Source organism: Primulina eburnea, chromosome 10, assembly GCF_022965805.1.
Source record: "Primulina eburnea isolate SZY01 chromosome 10, ASM2296580v1, whole genome shotgun sequence".
Classification (NCBI taxonomy): domain Eukaryota; kingdom Viridiplantae; phylum Streptophyta; class Magnoliopsida; order Lamiales; family Gesneriaceae; genus Primulina; species Primulina eburnea.
The window spans coordinates 9,856,609-9,884,120 of NC_133110.1; the positions used below are offsets into that span (position 1 = coordinate 9,856,609).

At 38.0% G+C, this 27,512-nt stretch overlaps 3 protein-coding genes across 3 annotated transcripts; all 3 read right to left on the reverse strand.

Annotated features, from left to right (window-relative positions):
- Positions 1-5: 5 nt before the first annotated feature.
- LOC140842877 (uncharacterized) lies at positions 6-791 on the reverse strand. Its single transcript, XM_073211079.1, has 2 exons — positions 560-791; positions 6-496 (listed from the first exon to the last, which is right to left on the reverse strand). The coding sequence occupies exons 1-2, from the start codon at positions 789-791 to the stop codon at positions 6-8; spliced, it is 723 nt and encodes a 240-aa protein (XP_073067180.1).
- Positions 792-5,485: 4,694 nt separating this feature from the next.
- LOC140803076 (uncharacterized) lies at positions 5,486-14,520 on the reverse strand. Its single transcript, XM_073158769.1, has 4 exons — positions 14,354-14,520; positions 6,376-6,496; positions 6,190-6,293; positions 5,486-5,629 (listed from the first exon to the last, which is right to left on the reverse strand). Exons 1-4 carry the CDS (start codon positions 14,354-14,356, stop codon positions 5,486-5,488), a joined length of 372 nt encoding a protein of 123 aa, XP_073014870.1. The 5' UTR covers positions 14,357-14,520.
- A 930-nt stretch (positions 14,521-15,450) lies between these two features.
- Positions 15,451-20,353, reverse strand: LOC140803073 (5'-adenylylsulfate reductase-like 5). The gene is made up of 4 exons (XM_073158767.1): positions 19,986-20,353; positions 18,403-18,584; positions 16,360-16,484; positions 15,451-16,073 (listed from the first exon to the last, which is right to left on the reverse strand). Exons 1-4 carry the CDS (start codon positions 20,151-20,153, stop codon positions 15,646-15,648), a joined length of 903 nt encoding a protein of 300 aa, XP_073014868.1. The 5' UTR covers positions 20,154-20,353; the 3' UTR covers positions 15,451-15,645.
- Positions 20,354-27,512: the final 7,159 nt, after the last annotated feature.

Consider the following 27,512-nt stretch of genomic DNA (forward strand, 5'->3'; position numbering starts at 1 on the left):
AACCATTAAAATCCCACAAAAAATAAATAACATGTCCACAAATTCTCAAAGGCAGGAATCAAGCCTTTTTGCTTATCAGACATGAAGGTCCAACCATCTTCATTCTCAAAGCCAATATCATTATTCAACAACTGCAGAAACCACATCCAACTATCCTTTGTCTCTCCTTCCACCAATGCATAAGCAATAGGAAAAATGTTGTTATTTGGATCTAGGCCAACTGCTGTCAACAACTTCCCACCAATATTGGTTTTCAAAAAACATTCATCCACTCCAACCACAGGTCTACAAGACTCATTAAAACCTTGTTTACAGGCCGAGAAGCACACATACAGCCTCTGAAATCTTGGCGCATCATCTCCAACAGTCAGTTTCAGAATCACAGATGCACCTTCATCGGACCTTCTCAGTTCAGCACAGTAATTTCTTATTTGGCTAAATTGTTCCGCTATGCTGCCATCAACTAGCTTTAATGCTTTTTTCCGACCCAAATAAGCTTGTTTATATGTGAGGGATACATTCAAAGTAGATTTAACCTCTTCTCAGAACTCTCTGGTACCTAACTTAGGATTTGATTTCAATTTACTCACAAAAGTTTCACCTAACCAGCTTGACTTGATGTTTTTGTTCTTAACATTCCAATAGCAGTTTTTGTGCTCAGTTTTAAATGTCTTTATCTGCCAGCAACTGTCCTTATTCACTGGTGACACATGAATAACCCATTCACATTCTTTATTTTTGCACACACCTCGAAGCCTACTTTTATCATTCTTGACAAAGTTCACTACCATCCCTCGTCTGATACAATGACTTTCTATAGCAAACTTTGCCTTTTTTTTTGAATTAAATATCATACCAAGCTTCAAATCAGGATTTTCAGAGTAGGCATACATTTCGAATTTGCACTCTCTAACTCATCACTTTCTGCACAATCATCATCTCCTTCATCACCTTGCATTCTCTCAAACAAATCATTGGAAATATCACCATCAATGACTATATTTCCCCCTTCTCCCCTAATATTATCATCTTCATCGAAATCAAACTCACTATCATAAAATTCTGCCTCATCTTCATCAGTGATTCCAGCCCTTGTTTTCGGTTCAACTTCTTTTGGTTTCTCTAAAACACCATGTGACACCCTGACCCGATACAATTAAAATACAGCGGAATTTAAAATTTTCTTTCAAACATGGAAGGAGTTTCAAAATACATTTTATAAAAGTGTTTACAAAATAACAACATGATCATTCCAATGACATAACAAAATACAAAATATCATTAGTGTGATCATGTTACAAAATGGTACAAAATAATCATCCTTCCAATCTTCGTATGCATATGACCCCCATCCACAGTCAACGTCCCGGTCCGTCGCTCTTATCTGCATCACATGAAAATAACTGAAATGAGAATAAATCTCAGCAAGTGGAACTCTTACATAGCAATGATACATAGTATACACTGTAAAACATGGCTTTTAAATCATAAATACCATCGACTCTGAAACATGAATAACGTAGCAATAACTGTAACAATAGCATAGCAATAGATAGCAAAACGATGGTATTTCTCTTTTCTATGGTTGGATTGATATCAATAGTATCTGTGACTGTGGTTGCCAATATCCCATCGATATAAATCGATAACTGTGAGGGGATAGAAGCCTATGGTCGATGATCATCTAATTGCATGCAATGCTATGGCTATGATTAATCAATCCAATAAAACATTTGAATTCTCAATAGCATTTAAGGCCGTCGTTTCGCAATCTCATAATATCTCTTGTATTCCCTTTTTAACAATAGTGAGACATCAATGCCTCCAATAGATAATCAATGAAATCAATACATAACAATGGATCAATGGAAGGGAATAACACTTTGAAACCTTTAAAACACAATACATATAATATCATGTGAGCAAAAAGGATGAAATTCCACTTACAAACCAATAGAACACCTCCAACTATACTCTTGGTACACCACCTACAACAATATTCCATAAATAACACCAATATCAAGACTAAATCCAAAAGTCCATGCTAAATAATCCATAGAACCATCAAAACATCAAATCCAAAATAACCCTTAACTCGAAACCTCATTAGAATCGCACCAAAAACTTACCTAAGCTTCCTTATACCACGGAGAACGATGATCTCAAGTCGGAAATCGAAACAAAGCCAAGAATCAAAGGTAGGAAGCTAAAGAAATGGATGAAAACCCTTGCCAAAAGAGAGAAAATCGGAAATGGAGGAAAGAAGATAAGGTAGGTATGGCCAACAACTCCCAAAAAGTCACTTAAAAACTCGTCCATACTTACACCGCGGGTGCGGTCACACAAGCACCGCGGGTGCGCTAAGCTCACGGCAACCAAAATAAATCCCATGCACGAACACCGCGGGTGCGGTGCTGCAATTACCGCGGGTGCGGTCTCACCGCGGGTGCGGTCCTTGCACTGCCGCGGGTGCGGTGATGCCACGGCCCTCCAAAACCAAAATCATGAATAGTACACCGCGGGGGCACTCATCTAAGAGCGCGGGTGCACTCTACTCACGGCAATGAACAGTAACAAAACAACTAAAAATCGATTCGAAACGCTGAAACGAACAATCAACACCAACTAACACCTCAAATAAATAATAACCAATAATACTATAGCCCAAAACACAACTATAATCATCTAATCACATAACCCAATTAACACAATAAAGCTTAAACCGTACCGTACACCGGGCTCGGCTATTACACACCAGATGCATCTATCTCATTTATTGAAACAAATTCATCATGTTCAATATGAATTTTCACTTCAAAGTTTTTGGGGACGTGGTTCCTAATTTGAACCATATCAGCATCACTTTCCAAATATCTATCATTGTTAAAAGATTTACCGATTTTGTGCCAAAATCTGAACTTATCTTTCTCCACGCATCCTACTTGCTCAGCATAACCCCAGAGTTCAATCAAGCCTATCTTATCCGTATCCACAAAATCAAAGTATTCAGTACTCCCACCTTTGTACGTTTTCCTTTTGCGATTGCTGTCCATTGAACCATTGTAGTACAATTTAATCGTAACAAGAGTGGGTTCGCATCCAGCCTAAAATGCATAAGAGTAACACAAGTAAATGTGATAAATCTCAAAACATTTATCCTCAAAGTCAGCATATTAAATAAGAGAAACATTACCATAATTCGGGGTGAATTCAAGAGACATTATACTTCTTTTTGCCATTACCGACTTCCACTTTAGCAAATATACCAAACTGTAATTTCAAAAAAGAAATCGGTGGTGTTTCTTCGAGTTCGCCCTTCCCTTTCTTCGAGTTCGCCTTTCCCTTTCCTTCATACGTCTAATTTGGGGATTAGGGTTCTTGTAGCGTTTGGGAGTAAAAGGTAAAGGAGTCAGTGTTAATCTTAACGTCAGGATAACGGTAGGGACCAATTAGGGAATAATTTGAAAACATGAAGGATTATTTAAGCAGTCAAAAATCATGAGGGACTGAAATGGAAAAAACGGTTAACGAAAAGGACGAAAATGAGTATTATCCCAAAATTCTTCAATAGACACAAACACATGATTACGTCAATAAGAATTGAAATAAACATAATTTTACTAGCTAGAAATCTAAAAACTAAATTTGAAAACTTGAAATTGATAAACTAAAATATGAAAAAGATGCTGAAAATAGAGATTGAAAGTGACAAATGTTTGCTCGAGTTTGTGAATGATTGAGTTGCCATCTTGGATTTTTCTCCTTTCTTTTGTTTCACTCTTCTCCATCCATGTTTCCCTCAGATTTTGTCTCGATGTTGCACATGTAGCGGTCGGTTGTAAGCCCATGAATTTCTTTTGCCCTAATGGACCTGTTGCCTCGATTCTCTCCCATGGGCTTTTTCTTAATTTCTTTGAGCCCAACAATTTTAATTTTTTAAGGCCTACACAATGTTCAGTAATGTGTAAAAGCCACATGACGTCAATATGTTTCTATTATTTTTTTCCACTAGAAAGCCGATTAGGGGCGGGCATAAAACCCGAAAAACCGAAAAAACCGACCGAACCGAATAATTTGTTTAAATGGTTCGATTATCGGTTTTTCGGTCGGTTATGGTTTTAAAATTTATGAAATTCGGTTTTTCGGTTCGGTTTTCGGTTTTAACCCTCGAAAAAACCGAAAAATCGAATCGGCCATATTATTATTAAGTATAAGGTTTTTGTGTATAATAGGTCATATTATTGTTAAGTATAAGATTTTTTATGTATAATGGGCCTATTAAGATTTAAGAACTTAGTATCATCAACTCTCAATTTTCAATCCGATCGTTTTTTCTTCTTTCTCACCAGTCGATGTTTTTTTTTTCTTTTCTGTATATATTTCTTTAATTTTTTATATAAAAAATTAAGTCTCACAAATTAAATATTTGAAAAATACTACGATTTAGATTTTAAAGGCATAAAGTGACGTATAATTTTATTTTGTAACAAATTTTAGCTAACCGTATATAACCGGTCGTATAAACCGAACCGTACTACAAAAAAACCGAACCGTAATAAATGGTTCGGTTTGGGACTCGAGATATTCAAAACCGAAAACCGAACCGTTGTAGAGTAAAACCGGACCAAACCGACCGTTGCCCACCCCTAAAGCCGACGATAATTTCTGTAACAATGTGAAATAAAGATAATTTTAGCACAGACTTAAGCATGAAAAAACGTTTTTTTATCTTTAGTGAATTGTAATTATCTCATACCAGTAAATAGATAAAATAATATATAAATACGATAAATTTAAGTCTGATACATTAATTCTCATATTTATAAAAGCATAAAAATCTCAAAATTACAATCTTTATTTGTTTTTGTAATTAAACCACATTAAAAAAATGCTAAATATTTATCAAATCATTATCAGACATGCTTAATCATCATTAAAATTTAAAAATAAACATCTAAATTATAAACCTAATTTATTATTTTAAAACAAAAAAACATACCTTCAAAATAAAAAATTTAAAAATAAATATATGCGATTAATTATGCTTAAACGCACTTAATTAAACGCCTTAATTACACTTAATTCGATCAGACTACTGTTTAACCGTTTTTTCCGCTTTCCTCCGAAGCGGGGTGTTTTTGTCTAACTTCAAGCTTAACTTAAGCGGGATTTTTAGAACACTGGTTATAGCTTTAAGCAAATCCCAGAGTATGTATTAGTCATTGCCCTTAAGAGCTACTAAATTACTCGTGCAACTCGACACAACTCAACGAAGCAGGCTACCAAATGAGTTCAAGAGAGAACCAAATAAAAACAGATGGGTTGACTCCAAAGGCTCATCATTCTGGATTACACATTCTTTGATTCCCATCACATTCAGATCAGGAGCTTCTCAATGGCATCCTGCATTAGACAAGGAGGAGAACACAATTTAATCACCGATGAAAATCAAGCTCTCAATGAACTACAAAAAGAGTGAAATAATTCATAGTTTAAATTTCAATTGCTGTATTTGAGATTTCAATTGACTTCCCTCATTGCTCGTCACAGAACATGCGATGACTGGTCTGGTAACTCCACATGCACGACCAAGAGCTTGTTTTGATGGAACGAAAACATACGGGACGTTCTGCACTCAGTGTTACAGGACTTATGAGCCACTTAACAACTACCAAACTCCCAACCAAAAACACAAGAGGTCAAGGAGTTATAATTTCATGGTGTTTCTAGTAGATAAAAATCACCTAACCATTATCAGAATACTCCCCCTTAATCAATAAGGTAAAAAAGCATATCCTTGAAAGCTGCAAATAAATAATACATTGTACAATGAAATGGTTAACATCATAACTACATGGCCAACTATAATCTATTTTTTGATTATGGTTTTGCCATAAAAGTTGCTTTCTCACAGATCCAGTATCTAATATTTCATGCATATGGAAGGATGCTACAAAGTTCTCTTTCTTTTTGTATATTTTGAGTATAGAAATGGCAATGTTCTTTTCTCAATCACAGATCTTCCACTTACATCCAACCGCTGAAAGATGGCAGTTTAAACCCAAATTTACAAATTGTGCAATCAAAACAAAATGTAGTCAGCCAGTCTCCATATCCATACTTATAATTTATACACTGAGCTTCTTCTCAGTTATCAAAAGCCATAAAAAATTTACAAATTATAGAAACCTTATCTTCAGCAAGAAGTGGAAGGTGAAGAAGGATTTCAAGGGGCTCTGTGTCAGCTGCCATCACAATGAACTCGGAAATCCCTCTGTTCAGCGTCTTAGTCGCTGCAACAAGTTCATAAAAAGAAACCAAACAGATTCTCATTCATAAAAAATACCAATAAAATCAAGAACGAAATTATCACACCTTCATTAGCACCTTCCTTGAGTTGTTTATAGTTAGCGGCTTGCTGAACCAAGTCTAGAATAGTAATGTTGAGCAGAGAATCTGCCAACGGATACGCTTTCGGGTTCACAGCATCCGCAGTCTACAAATAACAAAGATCTCGCAAACGATTATATCATTCAAAACCTAAAAAGAGATACGTTAAGATTGGAAGTTGCACTTCCCTCTACTCTAAAAGCTAGTTGAGGCGTAAAGATTGTTCAAGACCATATATATAACTCCAGAATGAATATTTAGATTGTGAAATTTACAAATAACTTAATTATAGACAGAATGGGTGATCCAACTATGAACAATCTAACCTATAACTCTAAAACTTGAGTTCTCATATGATATTAAGATCGAAACTTGGACTTAACTCAACTCAAAACTAGTTCAAAAGAGAAGATTGTCCAAAATCATATATACAATTTTCACATTGTTTGCGCCAAAATAATTTAATTATAAGCCCAGTTAAATTACAAGCCCAATTAAATTATATAGGCCCGATAAAATTGGCGGAATTGGTTTTTATCGATTCAAAACTGGTCACAGAACGTGGGAGGATAAATGGAGATCGTGAGAAAGTAGTGGAAAAGATCATGGGCTCATGGGGGAGTGAGGAGAAACGGCACAACGCTGGAAAGAAAAAGACATCGGCAAACACTGGCTACACACACAACAGAACTCAACTACTGACAAAATTCTACAAAAAAAAGCTCTCTGCTTCAAGCACTTTTTTTAAGTTTTCTAGCAATTTACGTCTTCTCATTTTAGATTTCAGCAACAAATTATTATATTTTCATGTCTTTGATGAATTCCTACAGTTTTGTAAATGCAAAATCATGTCAGGGGTTTATCTCCGTCACTTTCCAATAGTTTTCTTAATTTTGGCATCGCATATGTTTTAGGAGATTAGAACCAACGATCAAATTTAGAATTCACTGTCGTTTGATTTTAGAAGTTAGATTTTTATCGTCTTTACACAAATCGGTGCACTTTCGCACCTGGCACGCCCGCAACACCAAATATTGTGCAAACATATTTTTGGCACGCCCAGTGGGACCATCATGCCGCCAAGAAGGAAAGAAAACGTCAATCAAAGAGACGGGAAGTTTCTACCAAGCCATGAAGAGACTCATGCTCCACAGATAGAACAATCGGCTTCTGAAGAGCCGACCAGGGAGTTGGATTTGCATCCAAGTCATGTTCCAGAGGTATATGCTCATATTTAAAATCATTTGGTTGAAACGTTGGCTGCGATAAAATTTGAAGAAATATCAGAAGCACTGTCCAAAGCTGCGTCTGATTGCTTGAAGACAGTATTGGGTAAACCGAACCAATCAACCAACAAAGAGCAAAATACCATTGTCAAAGAGGCTGATCAGGGGAGTAATCAATTCACTGAACTCGACCAGGGAGCAGGACACTCAAAGGCTGGCGATCCTCGCCGCCCAGAGTTGGCACTCCCAAACCAACGGGAAGGAAGTTACACACTATCACATAAAAATGAGAAAACTTTAGGTGGAAGAGTTCGGCCATATCCACGTACAGATGGAGCAGGGAGTTTGAAACAACCTGTCAACCAAGTCCATGCGATTACTAATCCTTTGTATCAACCAGGAATGGATGATGATATACCACACTTGGGTTATCATGGAGTTGATGGAAGTTTCCAAGGATGTAATGTTGGTTACAGTACAGAGGCTCAGGCTCGGGGGGCAAACTATTATCACCATCTGCTCCCCAACAAAAACGCAGCAATGATCGATCCTGATATGGTGAGAGAAACTGTGCAAGAAATGTATGGGCCGGCTTTGAGACAAATTGGCCGCCCAGAATTTCACAAGCCATACCCCAACCACATAGATATCGACAATCCATTTCCCAGATGTTACAAGGTACCAGATTTCAGCTTATTTTCTGGAGAAGATAGTCAATCTAGCCTTGAGCACATTGCTAGGTTCACTATAAGGTGTGGGGAGCTGGCGGACTTGGAAAACTTTATTACTTTGAAGTTGAGATTGTTCCCAAATACCTTTACTGGCACGGCATTTTCGGGGTATGCCGCACTTCCTCGAAACTCAATCTTAGGTTGGAAAGATATGGAGAAGCAATTCCTTACTCAGTTTTACCGAACTGAGCCTGAGGCGTGCATCGCTGATTTGTCAAAGATATCTCAGAAAAAAGGAGAAACAGCTGATATGTTCATTGATAGGTTCAAGAAAACAAAGAACAAGTGCAAGGTGTTTCTGCCAGAGACTGAGTTTGTCAAAATAGTACAAAAGGGGCTAGACTTTGAGCATAAGAAGAATTTTCAGGATATGGAATTCAGAGATTTCTTTGAACTTGCAGCAAAGGTTGGGGAGGACGAGGAACTATTGACAGATGAGCCGTCTAACAAGAAAACAACAATGGAATCTTATTACCAAGAGGTGGAAGATGTTTTGGCAGAAATTCGATCAGCTGGTTCATATACGGTTCCCTTGCTAAAAAAGAAGCTGACAGAACCTGAAAAGAAGAATAGCTCCCAACCTCCCAAGGACATGCAGTACACATTCAATATTTCCAAAACAGATGACATATTTGATTTTCTGGTTAAAGAAAAGTTCCTCGCTTTTTCACCTGATCATCGGATGCCTGCTAAGAATGAGCTGAAAAGTCGAGAATATTGTAAGTATCACAACTCATATAATCATTCCACTAAATTGTGTTGGGCTTTCAAGAATGTTCTGCAGGAAAGAATCAACAAAGGAATATTGAAATTCCCTAACAAGCAAGAGTACATGGCAGTGGACAATGACCCATTTCCTCCTGCGGCATCGGTAAACGTGAACGTCACAAATTTGAGAAATTTGTTGAATGACAAGAGAAGAAGCCGATTCTTTGCAATGAAAGACCGAATAATTAAGAAATGTTGGATTCCGAAAGGTCAACTATTTGAGGCCGCTGTAAGGTATAGTACTAATCAACTAAGAACATTTCAGCAGCGTTTTCCCAGAAGTGTTGGTGAATCTGCGGCCTCTAGGCCGAAGAACAAATATTTATTCAAGAGACCAGTGCTTGAGAATCAATTGTTTAGAGGGGAGTCGTCTCGCAATCAGCACCAGAGATACTCGAACAGGAGGAACGTGAACAAAGTTGAACCACGAAAGATAGAAATCAGGAAGAAGTCACTTTATCATGATAAAAGTCAGCGTGTGAATGAAGCTCCGGTGAGAAAGACTGTAGAGGTCAGGGAAGTTCGACCCAGATTTGTACGTCCAGCCAAAAAAGAATTCACCCACGAATGGAGAGTGGCCCAACACAGAAAATTCCCTAGGCCACCAACTCGAACCCAGAAAAGAAGGCTGTTGAGGGAAAAAGCGGCTGCAAAAAAGAAAGAACTTTCTAAGGTAGACAATAAACCCATACATGATATGCCAGTCATCGAATCACAAGCGGGAAGTAGGTCAAACTTTGGTAGGTCCGCCACTGAAGATAAGTGGGTCGACGAAGACGATGATTTACCGAGTGATTATGAGAATCAAGAAAGGAAAACATTCAGTTTCTGTATAGGGAAGTTCCACATATCAGTGGACTGTGCCACAGGATTGACGATACTACCAGAAAGGTTCAAACTTGTCGAGGAAGAGTGCGGGGAGTCAGTGTCTGAAGTAGCTGTTGAAGAGAAGAAGGTTGGCAACAAACTCCCCGAAAGAGGTTCAGGAGTTATTATCAGAGAAGATCACCCTAACAAGCCTAAGCATGTGATTTTGGAAAAGACAACAGCCGATATGACTAATGACATAAGGTCTTTATACATCAAGGCTCATGTGAATGGCAAGCCAGTGTCCAAAGTGTTAATCGACAATGGCTCGGTAGTGAATGTCTTGCCAGTGAGGATGTTTAAAAATTTGGGCAAAAATGAAGAGGACCTAATCTCCACAGAAGTTTCTGTTGCTGCGTTTACGGAAAAAACCACCAAGAACATTGAGTTTTTCCCAGCCGATGTTGTTGTGGGGAGTATTTCGTCTATTTGCGCATTTTTTGTTGTGAACTCATCTGCCAACTTCCAAGCTGTGTTAGGCAGATATTGGATCCATGCAAATCAGTGCATCACATCCTCAATGCACCGGTTCTTTTTATTTTGGAAAGGAGATTACGTGGAGATTGTGGAAGCCGATGCACAGCCTTTCCAAGCTCATGCCAACACAGTGGAGGCCAGATACTATAACGGGGATTTCGGGCCCATAAAAGTCTGTGGCAAGGATAGAAAAAAGAGTCTAGTTTACATGCAGTCCCTAACCCCAAGTTCAGTGTTGAACCAGATACTTAAACCTACTGTCTTCGGGCCATATAGGCCGATGATTCAGCCGACGATCGAGGAGATCGATGATTGAATACAACCAAATGGAGAAAGAGGTGGCTGCAGCCTTCGTGTGGAAAGTCTACATGCAGCAGGTTTCGGATAGAGTATGCGATGAGGAACAATGGAATATCCATGGGACGGAAGTGGTTTATGAAGATGAGTTCGAAGAGGAGCATGAAAAAGATGAGATTCAAGTTGACGAGTTATTAATGGCGTCATCTCAACTGGAAGATGGCCAACATGAGGTACAAGACCCGTTAGAAGAACCAGAGGAGCTGAGAATCCAAGCGTACATTGCTATAATGTTACAGAAATATAAAGTAGCGAGAATCTACAACAAAAGAGTTAACAAGAAAAGCTTCCATGAGGGGGAAGTAGTGTGGAAGGCTATACTGCTTTTAGGAACAAAAGATAGGAAGCTGGGCAAGTGGTCTCCCAATTGGGAGAGACCATTCAAAGTACATAAGGTGTTGGACGGAAACGCATATTGGCTATCAAGTCTAGATGACCAATCACACAAAAGATGCATAAACGGCAAGTATCTCAAGCCGTATTTTCCAAGTATGAGGGAAGAAGTAGGAAGAGCTTGCGAGTAAAGCAATCACGAAGGCTAATCTTCAGTGGGGAGTTGGCATTCTTCAGTGGAGAGTTAGCATCCTTCTGTGGGGAGTTGGCCTTCAGGGCCACTTGTGTATATATATTAAGTTCCTGATTTCAAGGTGTCATGTGATGTAGGCCTTAGGGCCACTGAAATAAATATATTTTGTTTATGATTCAACAATAAAATCGATCGGGGAGAGTGGGACAGTAAGCCACTTTCATTCTTTATGTTGAAGGTCCATTATTTCACTAGGGAGTCGGCCTTATGGCCACTTATTTCCAATGTTTTTATGGTACCAAAAATCATGGTGGAATAGACCGTTCTGCCATTATAAATTGATTGTTTGCGTGTGCAGTGACAGATTCATGAAGTAGGCCTTGAGGCCACTTAGAATGTGGGAGGAAAGGCACACAGCCAGCGGGGAGTTGAGCTTACTGGGCAGACGACGAGTAATAAAAGAAGAACTGAAGAGAACAAAGGTGATATGCAAACCCCAAAAAGACCCAGAAATTGATTTTGGAAGAAAAATAGGCTAATCAGCCATTTTTGCATATTTCTAGCTTCATGTTCATGTTGTACGATTTTATTTGAAGTAGGCCTTAGGGCCACTAATGTAAATATTTGTTGGTTATGATTCAAAAATGACAACGATCGATTAAAGTTGGCCAGTAGGCCACTTTTATCGTACTGGATCCATTGTGTTTCGATAGCCAATGAAGGGAGAGAATAATCTCGAGTGGGGAGTTTTAAGCCAACATATGGTTTTGATTGAAGCTATTGAAAATGATTTGGGTTAAGTGAATTAAGAACGAATAGAAACTCCTTCCCAACATCCAATACACAACACCCCATACAAATCCACCTTCGTACCACACCCATCACCCAACAACCACAACACCAAACCAACAATCAACAGATAAGAAGCGGAGCCACCGCATGCAAGAACAGTAAGTAAACGTGTATGCGGGAAAGGGGTCCAACTGAAGTGCAAATACGTGTATGCGGGAAAGGGGTCCAACTGAAGTGCAAATACGTGTATGCGGGAAAGGGGTCCAACTGAAGTGCAAATGCATATACGTGTATGCGGGAAAGGGATCCGACTGAAGTGCAATGCATAATGTTAGGAGCGAGGGAATCATCTTGAGTGGATGCAACACATAAGAGCATATAAGAGCACATAATAGTCGAGAAATACCTGTGTCAAGAAACCTCAAATGACACAAATGCTTAAGTGTCAAATGCACCAGGGAGCTGAGGCCAACCCATGGCCAATCTCAATCCAGTGATACCTGTTATGAGTAAACATGCCAACACTATTAAAAAAAATGAGAGTGGGGAGTTGATGCCCAAGAAAGAGTAAGGAGTTGAATGAATCCCAAATCCAAGAAGGAATGGAAGCTAAAGAAGCAGACATGCAATACAAGGAAATGCTTGTGGATTTCATTTGGGCAAATTCACAAACACCATTAAGACGTGATGATGATCAAATTAAGTATTAGTTGACTTGGCTACCGAATGGGAAATCGACGACCCAGAGATGGCGAGGAAGGGATTAAGACCAGTGGCGGAGCCGGCGAACGCAATGGGCAACGAGACAGAAACAGTGGCCGGAGCAGAAATGGCGCCCGCAGCGATGGATGCGGAAGGATTCGCCGGAGGTGGATCGTGAGCCATAAAACGACTGTGGGCAGCAGTAGAGAACAATCGACAGCAAAGAACGGCTGGAAAGAGCTTGAGAGCCGCCACGGTTGAGGTGTAGGATTGGCGGAGCGACGGGCTTCCACAGTGGCAGCGGGGAGTAATCGGATGAGGGCAGCGAGAAAGAAGAAGTGAAGAAAGCGGATTACAGATTTTGAATTGAAGGGGAAGAAATAGAACCCAATATTTTAAAGCCCAAATACGGATTGGGCTTGGGTGAGTGGCCCACTGCTATAAATCAAATTCACAGATAAATGATTATGGGCCACTACAAATAAATGGATCGGACCGGGCTACATACAAGCATTTTGGCCCAATGGGCCAATGCTTGCGGGGGGCAATTGTTTGCGCCAAAATAATTTAATTATAAGCCCAGTTAAATTACAAGCCCAATTAAATTATATAGGCCCGATAAAATTGGCGGAATTGGTTTTTATCGATTCAAAACTGGTCACAGAACGTGGGAGGATAAATGGAGATCGTGAGAAAGTAGTGGAAAAGATCATGGGCTCATGGGGGAGTGAGGAGAAACGGCACAACGCTGGAAAGAAAAAGACATCGGCAAACACTGGCTACACACACAACAGAACTCAACTACTGACAAAATTCTACAAAAAAAAGCTCTCTGCTTCAAGCACTTTTTTTAAGTTTTCTAGCAATTTACGTCTTCTCATTTTAGATTTCAGCAACAAATTATTATATTTTCATGTCTTTGATGAATTCCTACAGTTTTGTAAATGCTAAATCATGTCAGGGGTTTATCTCCGTCACTTTCCAATAGTTTTCTTAATTTTGGCATCGCATATGTTTTAGGAGATTAGAACCAACGATCAAATTTAGAATTCACTGTCGTTTGATTTTAGAAGTTAGATTTTTATCGTCTTTACACAAATCGGTGCACTTTCGCACCTGGCACGCCCGCAACACCAAATATTGTGCAAACACACATATTTTATCCAATTGATATAACATAACTAACAAGAGCATGAACAATTTATGAAAATCACAGTTTCAGTTTCAGTTTCATAGGCATAATAAAGCAGAGAGGCCGCATGGGCTTAGTTCAGTTGATCAGCAACAGTGAATCTTGGAGCAATGACCAAAGATCGAGTATCGCAAGCGGCAGTGTGGGAGTTAAATTCCCTCCGATGAGGGGAGCTCCTTGTGCACAGCGTAGCATAAGGTCTAGTTACTGCTGGTTGCTGAGTCACCATGATTTATATCCTCTCATAATCTTGTCGGACCGAGAGTGAAAGACGCCTAATATGAGAGATTTCACCTTTTGGAGCCAGAAAGCACGGAGGGCATACCATGATGGCGTACAGTACAAGTGCTGGAAAATGTTAGGGTCTGCCCGAATTTGAGAATCAGACGTACGGAACTAGGATTGCTAAATGGGCCAAAATTTGTAAAGCCCATAATGTAATCAGTAGGCCCAGATATCACAGCAAAACTAACAAAAACATAAAAATATCTCTTAATTATTTTTAAAAATTTATATCTGGGGGGAAAAAAATATTTTCATAAACCTTTTACAAAAATCTTGCTCAACGCATACTTTAAGTTTTTTATTTTTTTTTTAAATTCAACAAAATATCTGTACCTTTGTGTAACTATCAACGGCTTCGAATTTCATATTTTTCTTTGCAAATTTTTTAAGAAATAACCACTTTTTGCGACAGTTTAAACTTATAAGAGGTGGCTCAATAATAATATTTATTAGTAGCAAAACTCAATGGACTTCTTAGCTTATCATGGTTACGAAAAATTGAAAAAAAAAAAACTAATAATATGGTTTTAAATGTTTTATGTTGAATAATATAACTTTAATGTTATTGAATGAGAAAATCCTTTTTTAAAGAAAAGAAATTATATCCAGTTAGCGAATAAAAGTTAGACAAAAACTTGTGTTAGATGGTCTCACGAATCATATTTTGTGGAACAGATATTTTATTTTGGTCATCCATTAAAAAATATTACTTTTTATGCTAAGATTATTACTTTTTATTTTGAATATCGATAATGTTGACCCGTCTCACAGATAAAAATTCGTGAAATCGTCTAACAAGAGACCTACGCTAAAAGTTATTCACAGACATCATGAAACAAAGAGTCGATTCCATGCAACGACATCCCCTTTCAATTTCATGTTTTGGAATGTTTTAAACCAGTGTTTGGAAATCTGAATGTTTTATGTTTCAGTGACAGAGTTGATATTTTATAATTTGAAAGTAGGCTACAATAATCACTGATTGTCGAAGAATAAATAGAACGACTTTAAAATCAGGAAAAAAGAAGTTAACTTTTTCTAGTTACTAAGTTCTACATGATACAAATTGGTTTACATTTTCATGTGTCTTTATCAGATATGAGAATTAAACTACCTGATGAAAATGTGGTTGAAGAGTTACAGAAGATTTCTCCATCATCTACATTGAGTGTACACTGAAATTACACGATCCCTTGGCTAAATTACTGACCAAACCTTTACTTACACGAGGGGGAGAAGAGGGGAAAAAAAAGCACTTGCGGAATACTACACGAAGAAGAACAGCTCACCTGTTTCAATGTGGGTACATGCTTACACACATAATTTTACAAGTTACTTGCAAGGCAAAACTCTTGACGAAGACGTCTCTCCTAAGGAAACAGAGGCAAGGGATGATGCCCAAACCCTAGCGTTTCTAGCTCCTTTATGGAAGTTCCTGGCTTTACACGCGTTTATCTTGTACCAAATTCTCTTGAAGTCGATGAGATGTAGAACACGATATAAAAGCTGCCTCGACTCCCCGAATATTCCGAGATTTAGATGAGGAATGCACGAGACCCACAGTGCCTTTAAACAAGATGCGATCCCTGGGAAGAAATACAGAAATGCCCTTGACAAGACAAATGCTATAGAAAGTAGTAGATAAGGTTCCCTAGTAAAAGTTTCCTTCAACGATGCTCCATTCCAAAGCTGAGACACGTTTGAGTCATACGCTGAATCACTTGACGCATCTTCCACCAAATCCACTACTGGGTTCATCCCTGTTCATATAAAAGGATTCCATGTAAGAGGAAAAGAAAAGTAGCTTTTAATCTCAGAACATGCAAGTCAAAATTGATGTCATGAGGTAAAATCAATGCCTAAGAATACACTCATAGGCCGTGAATGGTTCTCCATAAAAGTACATGTTCATTCTCCTTATTCCCGAAAAAATAGAAATGACCAAGATGAATTACAAAAACTTATCATCATTCAGGTGGATAGCATCACCATACGACAACATCAAACTTAGAAACCTAAAAATAGGCATTATACTGCATGTGCTACCTGTAATTCTTTTGTAAAAGTCTGTGAGAGAAGGGAGATCTTTTTGACCATGAAATCTCGTTGTTGTGGTATGATGCACAATCAGTAGAGAAGGTACACTATGAATCCCGTATCTAGAGAAAACACTGCCCAAAAACAAGTAAGCAAATTAAATATAGACGAAAAAGTATAAAACGGATGCAGAAAACAGGTTATCAACCTCTTTGGCTATTTTGCTACAAATTCAAAGTGCATATAAGAGGAGACAATCATCGCATGATGAAATCCCAGCACCTTTAAAAAATATTAAACTTATTAATATGTTTATGACCCCTGAAGAGCTCGTTAAAATTATCAGCAATTAAATCAAGGTCCTCTGATAACTGGCCAATTTGGATATACAAGCGATTGCCATATTCATGATCGTAATAATAGACTGTTTGGATATTGAAGCTCATAGCTTAAGGCGGGAGGCGCCACTAGGCGAGCCTGCTACACCTAAGAATGCACCAAGGCAAAGTTCTTTTTTTGAAAAAACAAATTAGCTACAAAGTACAAAGCTGATTCTTTAAAAAAAACAAAGCAAAAGCATAAACCCTGAGAAATAAGAATCGGGTCAGCAACGAGCAAGGCCCAAAACAGTATCAAGTCATCCGCAAAAGTTACAAGCAGTGCAATAACGACAACAGAGGATCTCCAAATCAGCAAACAGTACGAACAATCATTTTTATTAATTAATTTTTGCTTGCACAACTTAATTATTTCAATAATAGCATTTTTTCCATATTAAGGTACAGTGGATAAATACGTTTTTTAAACAATTAATAGTGCGCTTAGCTTTAATAAGGGGCACACCTCACCTTGTGTCTCATGCTCCAAGACCACCCTTTCTGCGCCTTAGTGTGCTTGTTACGGTTAAGTCAAAGCTCTTGGCTTAAAAAAAAGTATTTGTAGAGGAAGGTTTTCAATTGCGTTTTTTTAATTAAAAAAAAGCAATGAAAAGAGGTTTTCTTTTTTATTTTTACTTCGAAAAAGTTTTGTTGAAGCCGAAGCCCATAACCAGACTCGGCTTCTAGATTTTCTAACAGTGTTCTAAAATTCGGCCTAGGTGCTAGGCGCCGGCCGACCACAAGTGCTAGTCGGAAAGTCTAGGTGGCGACTAATCGGCCTATTCGTCCTAGGAGCCACAAACGATTAGGGCTTTTAGGTTTATTTTTGGGATTTTTTTTGAATTTTTTGGACTTTTAATTTAAATTAAAAGCCTAATTTAAAAATAATGAACGATAATGAACAAATTGTTGAAATCAAGGAGTATTGTTGCCTTACCTTAGCACACGAAACTTCATCTTCGTCTGCGATCTAGAGTGAGAGAATTTCACGAGGATGATTTTGCATCCGAAGAAGATGAAGATAACAATGATGATATTGAGTTTGCGTCCGATAATGAACAAGTTGTTGAAATCAAGGAATATAAGAAGTGGAATAAATTTTTGATATTCCATTAGTCGTGTAATTTAGAACGCATTTTAAATTTGATGATATTATGTTGGAGTTATAGTACGTGATTTATTATGTTGATACTATGGAATCCGCATACCCGCGCCTAGTCTCGTTTGGCGTCTGACTAGCGTCTAGCGAATTTGATTCTAAGTATTTTTTTTTAAAAAAAAAAAAACAAACCAATCCGAACATCCATCTTTAAGCGACTGTTTATTTGAAAAATAAGAAAAAAAACTTTTGTAGTTCAAAGCAATCAATATATTTTGGAGGGATTTATGTCTCAGTTAAAATGTTGCAATTGGAGAACCTCAAGGTGATGCAAAATCTTTGGTCAATCTTATGCTACTGGTTCAGCTACAGCTAATCGTGCAAAGAGGCAATGAGCCATTTTTTACAGCAGGCAGGTGGTGAATTATGAACAGTAAATAAATTAATATGCACAATGTGATCCACAGTGACCATTCACATCTCGGGATTGAAGGTCTAACAAGGCACGCACTTAGGAACCAAGGAGGGGAAGATAAAGAAATGAAGGGAGCAGAGAGCATATCTAAAAACACGAACCTGGGCATGGCAGAAGACTGCTCAACCATCACATGTTTGATCTGTGGATATAGGGAACTCAGACTAGAAAACTGTGTTCGAAAAATGCTTGAGAAAGGGCACCAAGAAGCATAAAACAGAACAGCAGTATACTCATTCTCCTTTGCAGAGCTCAAAGCTTCTTCAAATGATCCTCCATCCACCTTCAAATGTCATGCAACACATAAATGATTAATAGGACAGCAAAAAGCCAAAAAACCACACATGCAAGGAGAAAAAACACAAAATCCAACAGAGATGTAAATTTCACCCAACCACAACTACTAATGTTCAAGTTAGTGACTGCCATCCTGCAGCGGTCATTAGTCCAACTACAATTAATCATAATCATAATCATAATCATAATCACAATCATAATTATAAATTTATAATAATGGAATATGGGAGTATTGATCCAAAAAAAAACATTTTTTTACAGCTATCTCCAGTCTCTCCTTTCTAGTTGTTTCAGAAGCACACTTTATTGATGCAGCAGCATATGTTTCATAACTCAAATGTTAATAAATTAAACAGCTTACTGGCATGATATCTAGTATGTGAAACATAATGGGTTTTCCCATTTACCAAAAAACTACAGAGTCATGGCCTCAGAAATCATCACCCCTTGTGGCCCCTGAGCAGGAGTATAGACGATAACCCATTGTTGAAAAATGAGTGCAGAAAATAATTGGTGCATGCATATTGGCGCACTATATTACAGGTAGATTTTTAATTGCTGCAATATGGGAACATGTATGCCTCTGAAACTGGTGCGTCCACTACAAGGATATGATGACTTTATCTTATAAGCTCATTTGAGGAAAAAAAATGCAACATCAACTAAGGTTGAACATTTTATTGTAAAATACTCCAAAGTATAACCCTTAACCTTGTAACTGTTATTTATTCAATAATTTTCGAACTTTGTTTTCAGGTTAAAATTTAAGATCTTGCAATTTTTATACTCATCTTTTAAACCCTTACATTATATAATTTTCTCGACGATAAAATGGGGAACTATCCTGCTATTGAAAAATTAAAACCAAATAAAGATGCATAACACCACTGTCCATCAGTCAAAGTAACATCAACACTGGAGGTTGATCAGGTAAAAGTAGATCCATCTTAGTTTAGGCGAACTAATCCTGTGAAAAGGCTCTTTACAAACATTAATTCCTTATAATAAAATAATAGAGAAAACAATTAGTTTTAAAAGTCTATAAATGATTACAATTTTATAAGAAGTTTCCAGTGCAAGGAAGATGCTTAGCTACCTTTCGGAGAACCATAAGCCCACATAAATCCATGGATAAAATGAAGACAATATGAAACACTAAGTGAAAGCACACGCCACAAAACATGATAAAACCAGAAATCAAACGATACCCTCAAGAACCGTCGACAGGATCAAAAAGTCAATGCTTACACAATTACAATAGCCAGGGGATTTTTTTTTTTTTTTTTATCAGAAACCAATAACGTCAAAAAGCAGTAAATCGAAAAGAAAAAGATATACAACAATCGAAATAGTAAATAACCACATAAATTCAAAACCTAAAAATTACCAGGATAGGAGAAGGTGAGAAGGGGATCCACGGCGGGCACTGTGAATTCAGATGGAGCAGAAAGGTCTTGAATCCACGGCGACAGATGGGCGCTGCATACGCAGCTGGAGCCGATGCGGCTAATATACACATCAACAGACTCAGGCGTTTTCTCATCGAGACCTCCATGGACACAACCAAAATCCTCCGTTCTTCTGATTCTCGAATCCAAAAATTATTTCTCCTCGAGATAATACAAAACCTAAAATGAGATTGATGCTTCCACCGCCACCATGATTTGAGGATCGATCATTATTAAGTTTTATTTTAATTTATGTAATTAATAATGATAAAATCTCTATCGGCGACTTTTATGAGATGGAAATTATCAATAATATAACAGCGAAATTGCCTATCATATATTATTATTATTATTATTATTATTTAAATACTGAGAACGAACAGAAAACGACGACTCATGTTGTAAATCTGTGTCGATGTGGAGTGAAGGAAGTTGAAAATCTTTGTCAATTGGCGCAAGAATTTTGATGATACCGTTTTGGTCATGAATGTAGTTTCCGAACCTTCAATATTTGAGTCGTGATTGATGGATTGATCCTAATCTGCACAGACGACGAGTAATAGTTAGGAGGCGTCGGAAATTTTTACGACATGAACCTTTCAACGCTCAAATTAGATCTTGACTCAAAGGGAAAAGAGCTGTGGTACCTAAATAGTGTCAAGTGAATCAATATGTGAATCAATCAAACAATGAACCATACCTAAGTATTTATAAGCATTGAGATGACTAGTAATGTAACGTCTAATAATTTAAAATGCTGCTAAATTTTTTTATTTTTTATTTTGTAAAGCTCACAATTTTCGAACATAAATATTTAAGTATTATGCATGAATACAACTCTACTGAAAAATATGCAATTTAAAAATAATCGTAAACAATCAACAAATAAATATTGTAGACAAAAAAAATGTGCCAACTCGACCCTTAACCATGCGTGAACAAAATTAAGATGAGTAAAATACTAAAAATCCACATCATAGCATAATAACGTATAAAACTGATTATGTCTACTTAAAACTCATAAAATCGTAATGTTCGGAAAAGTGTGGTCTTCGGGTCGTGTGCGCATACTCAGCCATGCCTACTCAGAGTTCCGCACCTCCAGTCTCCTCAGAGACGGATCTACGCTAGGGCTGTACTGGGCTGGAGCCCAGTCCATTTTTTTTTATTTAGCGACGGTTTTAGCGACGGTTTTGTGAAAACCGTCGCTACTTTTGCGACGGTTTTAGTAAAATGTCGCCGATGGGGATCGGCGACAGTTTTATCAAAAACCGTCGCAAATATTAGCGACGGTTATTGCTAAAACCGTCGCTAAATTATTAAAAAATAAAAAAAAAGTGGATCGGCGGTTTTAATTAGCGACGGTTTATTCAATAGAACATCATTACCACTTTGATGTTTTTAATGCAGCAATAGATTTCATTTTGATGGAGTTAAATACTCGGTTCAATGAGTAATCGGTGAAACTTCTTTCTCTTAGTATAGCTTTAGATCCTAAAAATTCATTTGACTCATTTAACAGTGATGATTTTTGCAAGCTTGTGAAGAAGTTTTATCCTGGAGATTTCACAGATCAAGAAATTGTTGTTTTGAAGTATGAATTGATACATTTATAAACTCGATGTGATGCAGAATTTAAAGGTTTCTACACTTGTTGAGTTGTGTCAGCAATTGACCGAGAGTGGACGGTCAAGTGTTTATGTTATGTTGACTAGATTGATTCATCTTGTTTTGACATTATCTGTGTCTACTGCCACTATTGAACGGGCTTTTTCAGCAATGAAGCATGTGAAGACGGAACTTCGCAATAAAATGGAGGATGATTTTCTTGCCGATTGTTTGACACTCTATATTGAACGAGATTTAGCTAAACATATTGATGTAAATTCTATTATTGATGAATTTTATGTTTTAAAATCACGTAAGGCACAACTTCGTTGAACGATATGATGTACTTTTTTTTTAATAATATATAACTTATCATATTGAGTTCAAGCCCACCCCAACTCTTATTCCTGGATCCGTCCCTGAGTCTCCTCATCCAGATGCTCACCTGCATCACACACGCCTAGTGAGTCAAAAGACTCAACGCACCTGTATCGTTAATAGAAAATACATATACATAGCACACAGCAGTGAAAAATACTGTAATCAACATACATTTCATGATCTTAAAAGCATAAACATAAACGTGTCGTATGATGTCATAACGTGTCAAACATGTCTTAACATATCATCATATACGTATACATTTTATTTTATTTGAATTTAGTTCATTAGTTGTGACTTTCGTATCAGCTCTATTCGATGGATCTATATAATATAATTGCGGTACCCGACGGCGGGGACATTAGCGACAGCATTACCCGTCCATTGAGCCTTGGCCTCAGCTCATAATATCTCATATAATCTTGTTAGTCACAACCAACTCCCATCCTTCAAAAAATGTGTCATCATATTCATCACTTAATAAAAACGTGCATATACGTCGCCTTGGGGTTAATGTAGGATCCACTCAAGAACCTATTGTTTTAGGTAAATACATTTTTCCTTAAAACCAAGCATGCACCGTATTTTTCATAATTACATAAAAATCATATACATGATGCATAAACATTTAAAACATGCTAAATTTTATGCTCAGGGCGCTTCCAGGAATAAAAACTCACCTTGGGCGCAAAATGACCATTTTGCTCCTAGAAACCCAAAATGACTGTTTTACCCCTGGACCTCTAAATTTCAACTCGAAGCTTACCAAATTCCTTAAAACATCCCAAAACATATTTATAAGCATTTATTAGATGTAAACTCGAGATCGTTTCAAAATTTAAGCAATTCGTTTTAAAACTTGGATCGGAGTCCCGGTTTCAACCCGAAACTCAACCAAAATTTTCCCAACTCTAACAATGACTTAAATCTATGTGACCAGCCTCTAAACCACCTATTTCAGCCCGTTTTGACCCCGGAAACCAGCCCGATGGTTGCTGGAATTTTACTACTCCATCTAGTCGAACCCTAAACCCTAGCACACATTCACCGACCCTACTCCAAAACCGTTGAGACCAGCCTCTCGTAGACCACCCTAGTACCCCTCTAGACCTAATGAACCCACAGACATAGCCCCATGCAAGCCGCACGATTCACACGCTCGATATTTCCCAAAATCGTACAAACCGAGTCAAGCCTCACCCGCCTCTCTCTTGCGACTCCTAGGACAGGACCAAAAGTGTTCGAGCCTTTCCAGACCATGGCTCAAACCGACCAGAGTCTGGTCCAAGGTCTAGAGTCGCCCTTGCACCATCGGTTCACGCCTAACCACCGATCTAGCCAAAACAAGCCCTATCAGAATGTTTGACCCTAGATTACCCAACAACTCAACCAAGCCGTGACTCCAGCTCCTAGTCCCTTAAACCTCGACCTGAGCAGCCCTTAGTAAGTACCAAATACAGCAGCCCCTTGCAACCATACAAGAAAACGTGAGAATAATGCAAAGGAAATCGAGTTTCATGTCAAACTTTTCACAAAACTGTATACACAAGCAAGATCAAATGATGAACATGCAAATACATATATATTTATGGCATGAATAAAGAGAAAACGATATACAAGCATGCCTTGATGATTTTATGATCGAAATCTTGAAGAAAAGCGCGTCGGGGAAGCATCGAAGAAGCAGGAAGGAGACTTGTTGAAGGAACTACGATCGAAATGTGCAGCAATTTTGCTGCTGGTTTTGCACGTAAAAAGCTGTTGTTGGGAGGGTGGGCGGCTGCTAAGTGTAGGGTTAGGTTTATGGTGGATTAGTGTGATATTTAAATAGATAACCAAGTTCTAATGGGCCCTAATTTGGATTTAAAAAGGATTAAAATGGTTTTGAGCCTATTAAGGTTAAAAATAAACCCATCAAGTCCAAACACTCTCGAAAAATATTTTGTTTAGGTACGTTTTTGAAAATATTTCTCGAGCCTTCAAAAAGTCCTCTGAATCGCTAAAATTAGTGTACCGATAAAAAAATATTACCAAAAGGTCCATTTTAGATAAATTTAAATACACTCCATAATAATTAATTAAAATTAACCACTTCATAAAATAATTTTTCCTGATAATTCTCCCGTCTTCGTTCCTCGTTCGAGTACGAAAAATATCTAGAAACCCTTATGCATGAACTTTTAAAAATAACGTGAAATAAATCATAACCATGAAATAATTATGAATTAAAAGCATAAAAATAAATAAACACATATTTTAAATAAAACCCTGGATTGCATGCATTCAGGTTACGTAAATTTAAATTTCCTGGACCTTACAACTTTCATCCCTCAAAATAAAATTTCGTCCTTGAAATTTAAAACATACCGAATAACTCCAGGTAGTGACCCTTCATCTCGGCCTCAGTCTACCAAGTAGCCTCCTCCTCGGAATGATTCAGCCACTTGCTTTGACCATGTGGATCACCTTGTTCCGGAGCCTCCTCTCATATCTGTCCAAAATCTGAGTGTATGGGGACCCGGACGCTAATCATCTTCTTAATCGTCATTGGGACTAATTTAATCAATTAGAATAAACAAGGTCTAAATTTATTTTTTTTTTAAATGCGGAAGATAATGGAATCATTCTATTATACAAACCAGTATAATAATACAAATACTGCATAACATGCATCTAGTTCAACACTAGGTTCAACTACTACAATCAAGTAATAAAACCTATCTATATCCAAGTCCGGAATCACCACTCTAATCTCGATCTTTCTTCACCTCTGTGACCCTGAACCTGTCCCACCTGTTGTCATGCACACATATAGACAAGACAACAGCCGGATAACTCCGGTGAGATATAAATATCCCAGAATAAACAATGTATTAATGCAATCATAAAAAACATATATAAAAGCATAAACAATCATAAAAACATGTAACAAATCTGACTACATGAATCCATACGAATCTGTACCTAAATCTAGGACTCATTTCTAATCTAGGGATCCCGATCTAATTTAGACTTTGGTATGCTGTATCGAGTGTCTACAATAGACGTCGATCTACATCTAAGCTCATCGATACACCGTAAGTCTAGAGTCTTAGCGGTTCTGACAAAGACTCGGCGGTTCTGTCCTAGCTAGGCTGATCTGCCCTAGACTCAAACTCTGGCTCTGCTATCATTCAATAGACTAAACATATCAATCTGATATTCTGCAAATATCAATGCAATAAAATAAAGTATGTGATTTTGGGAAACTCAAGTCAAACCTAACTCGAGTTGTGCAATCCCGAATCAACATTTATTTATACCTTTCTTGCTGTCGTTCTGATACAATCGAAGTCTTGACTAAAAGTCTGTCACAGTTCCATCTGGCAATGACAATATCAATATACTGTATCAATATTCTAATCAAATCACGACATCTCTGTCTTATCAAATTCTGACGATACAACAGTACAATCCTGCGATATCTGTGATACCAAACCAGTATCTACTAATTCCAATAATTTACAATAAACCACCGTACAAATCTGACATCAATTCTAGTCATCTTATTCTGAAAATCATAACAATTCCATATTCAGTCTGTTTCTTAATTTGACTTCGATTCTACGCTGTCCAACATGTCAAGAACGCTATATATGAATAGATCTGATTCTGGACATAGCATAATTTCAAATCTTAACAGAATGTAACAAAACTTACGTCCTGTTGTAGCTGTCGTTGCTAGGAACACGGTGTCGTACTCGGATTCAAGTTTGAACGGACGGATTGATCGTAAATAAAATTCTGAAATCAAAAGCAATTTCCTTCCTCGGAGCTTCGTTTCTTTTCTTCTGAATTGTTAAAGGATTATGTATATATATATATATATAAATATTATATATATATATATATACATACACGTAACATGCAATTGGACGAGTGGCTCAATCTTTGTAGCACACGTCTCGCGCATATGCGCGACTACCTTCCGCGCATATGCGCGAGACATTCTGTCTCGGCGCGTCCCCCGCACGGCAACTCGCGCATATGCGCGCACCTCTTCCGCGCATATGCGCGAGGAATTCTTCACAACTCTCGGGTACCCTCGCGCATGTGCGCCGATACACGTCGCGCATATGCCCGAGGGGTTCTGCCTATTCCGCGCATATGCGCCGTATCAAGTCGCGCATATGCGCGAGGCTCATTTCCTCGCACCAACATCTTTTCATGTTTAATTCAAACCGTGTCCCGATTAGCCCTTTCATAATCGTCTCGATTAAAATCAATAATCGTAATTTAACAAGATATAAAATCTTGGGCATTACATTTCTCCCCCCCTAAGATACGATTTCGTCCTCGAAATCACAACCCATTAATCGTATCAACAAGGAGTATATATACAACACTGTATAAGAAATTTACATTATCGAAATAACTCTGGGAACTCTTGTCTCATATCTGATTCAGTTTCTCATGTTGCTTCTTCAGTACCATGACGAGTCCATTGAACTTTTACAAGTGGAATAGTCTTCGTTCTGAGCTGTTTTTCTTTACGATCAATAATCTGAATCGGTTTTTCAACATAGCTCAACGTCTCATCCAGTTTGGCCTCGTCTGGTTGAATAGCATGTGAAGCATCAGGAAGATATTTCCTTAATAACGATACATGAAAGACATCATGTATCCCAGTTAATGAAGGCGGTAAAGTGAGTCGATAGGCACGATCTCCTATCTTTTCGAGAATCTCATAAGGCCCAATGTATCGTGGAGACAATTTCCCTTTCTTGCCAAATCTGACAATTCCTCTGAAAGGTGAAATCTTTAAGAACACTTGGTCTCCTACCTCAAATAACAACGGTCTACGGCGAACATTGGCATATTTGGCCTGTCTGTCTTGCGCTGCCTTCATTTTCTTTTGAATTAGCTTCACTTTTTCTGTCATATCTCTGATCATGTCAGGTCCAATCTCATTTACTTCAGAGATATCATCCCAATAGAGAGGGGATCGACACTTCTTTCCGTACAACGCTTCAAATTGTGTCATCTCAATATTCGTCTGATAGCTATTGTTGTACAAAAACTCACAAAGCGGCAATGCATCTTGCCAATTATTGCTAAAATCAAGCACTACTGCTCTCAGTATATCTTCCAATGTCTGGATAGTCTGCTCTGACTGTCCGTCGGTCTGTGGATGATATGCGGTACTCAGATGTAACTTCGTACCGAGAGCCTGCTGCAAACCCTGCCAGAGGTGCGAAGTAAATCGAGGATCACGGTCTGATACAATTGATTTCGGCACTCCGTGCAATCTGACCACTTCTCTAACATAGATCTCTGCCATCTGGTCAAATCTGTACGTCATCTTGTACTGAATAAAACGTGCAGATTTGGTCAATCTATCAATCACGTCCCAAATCGCATCACAACCTTTGGAGGAACGTGGTAGCTGCGTCACAAAATCCATGGAAATGTGATCCAATTTCCATTCAGGAATGGAC

Bases quoted from the DNA above. Each gene is read 5' to 3' on its own strand.
- LOC140842877 (XM_073211079.1), bottom strand. From the start codon at position 791: ATGGTAGTGAACTTTGTCAAGAATGATAAAAGTAGGCTTCGAGGTGTG. The intron at 497-559 runs GTACCAGAGAGT...CATATAAACAAG, and splicing joins GAAATCAAATCCTAAGTTAG to CTTATTTGGGTCGGAAAAAA.
- LOC140803073 (XM_073158767.1), bottom strand. From the start codon at position 20,153: ATGGAGGTCTCGATGAGAAAACGCCTGAGTCTGTTGATGTGTATATTA. The intron at 18,585-19,985 runs GTAATTTTTAGG...TGACATTTGAAG, and splicing joins TCTCACCTTCTCCTATCCTG to GTGGATGGAGGATCATTTGA. The intron at 16,074-16,359 runs GTAGCACATGCA...TTATATGAACAG, and splicing joins CTTTTACAAAAGAATTACAG to GGATGAACCCAGTAGTGGAT.
- LOC140803076 (XM_073158769.1), bottom strand. The intron at 6,294-6,375 runs GTGTGATAATTT...AACTTGTTGCAG, and splicing joins CAAGGAAGGTGCTAATGAAG to CGACTAAGACGCTGAACAGA. The intron at 5,630-6,189 runs GTTTCTATAATT...CACTGAGTGCAG, and splicing joins CACTTCTTGCTGAAGATAAG to AACGTCCCGTATGTTTTCGT.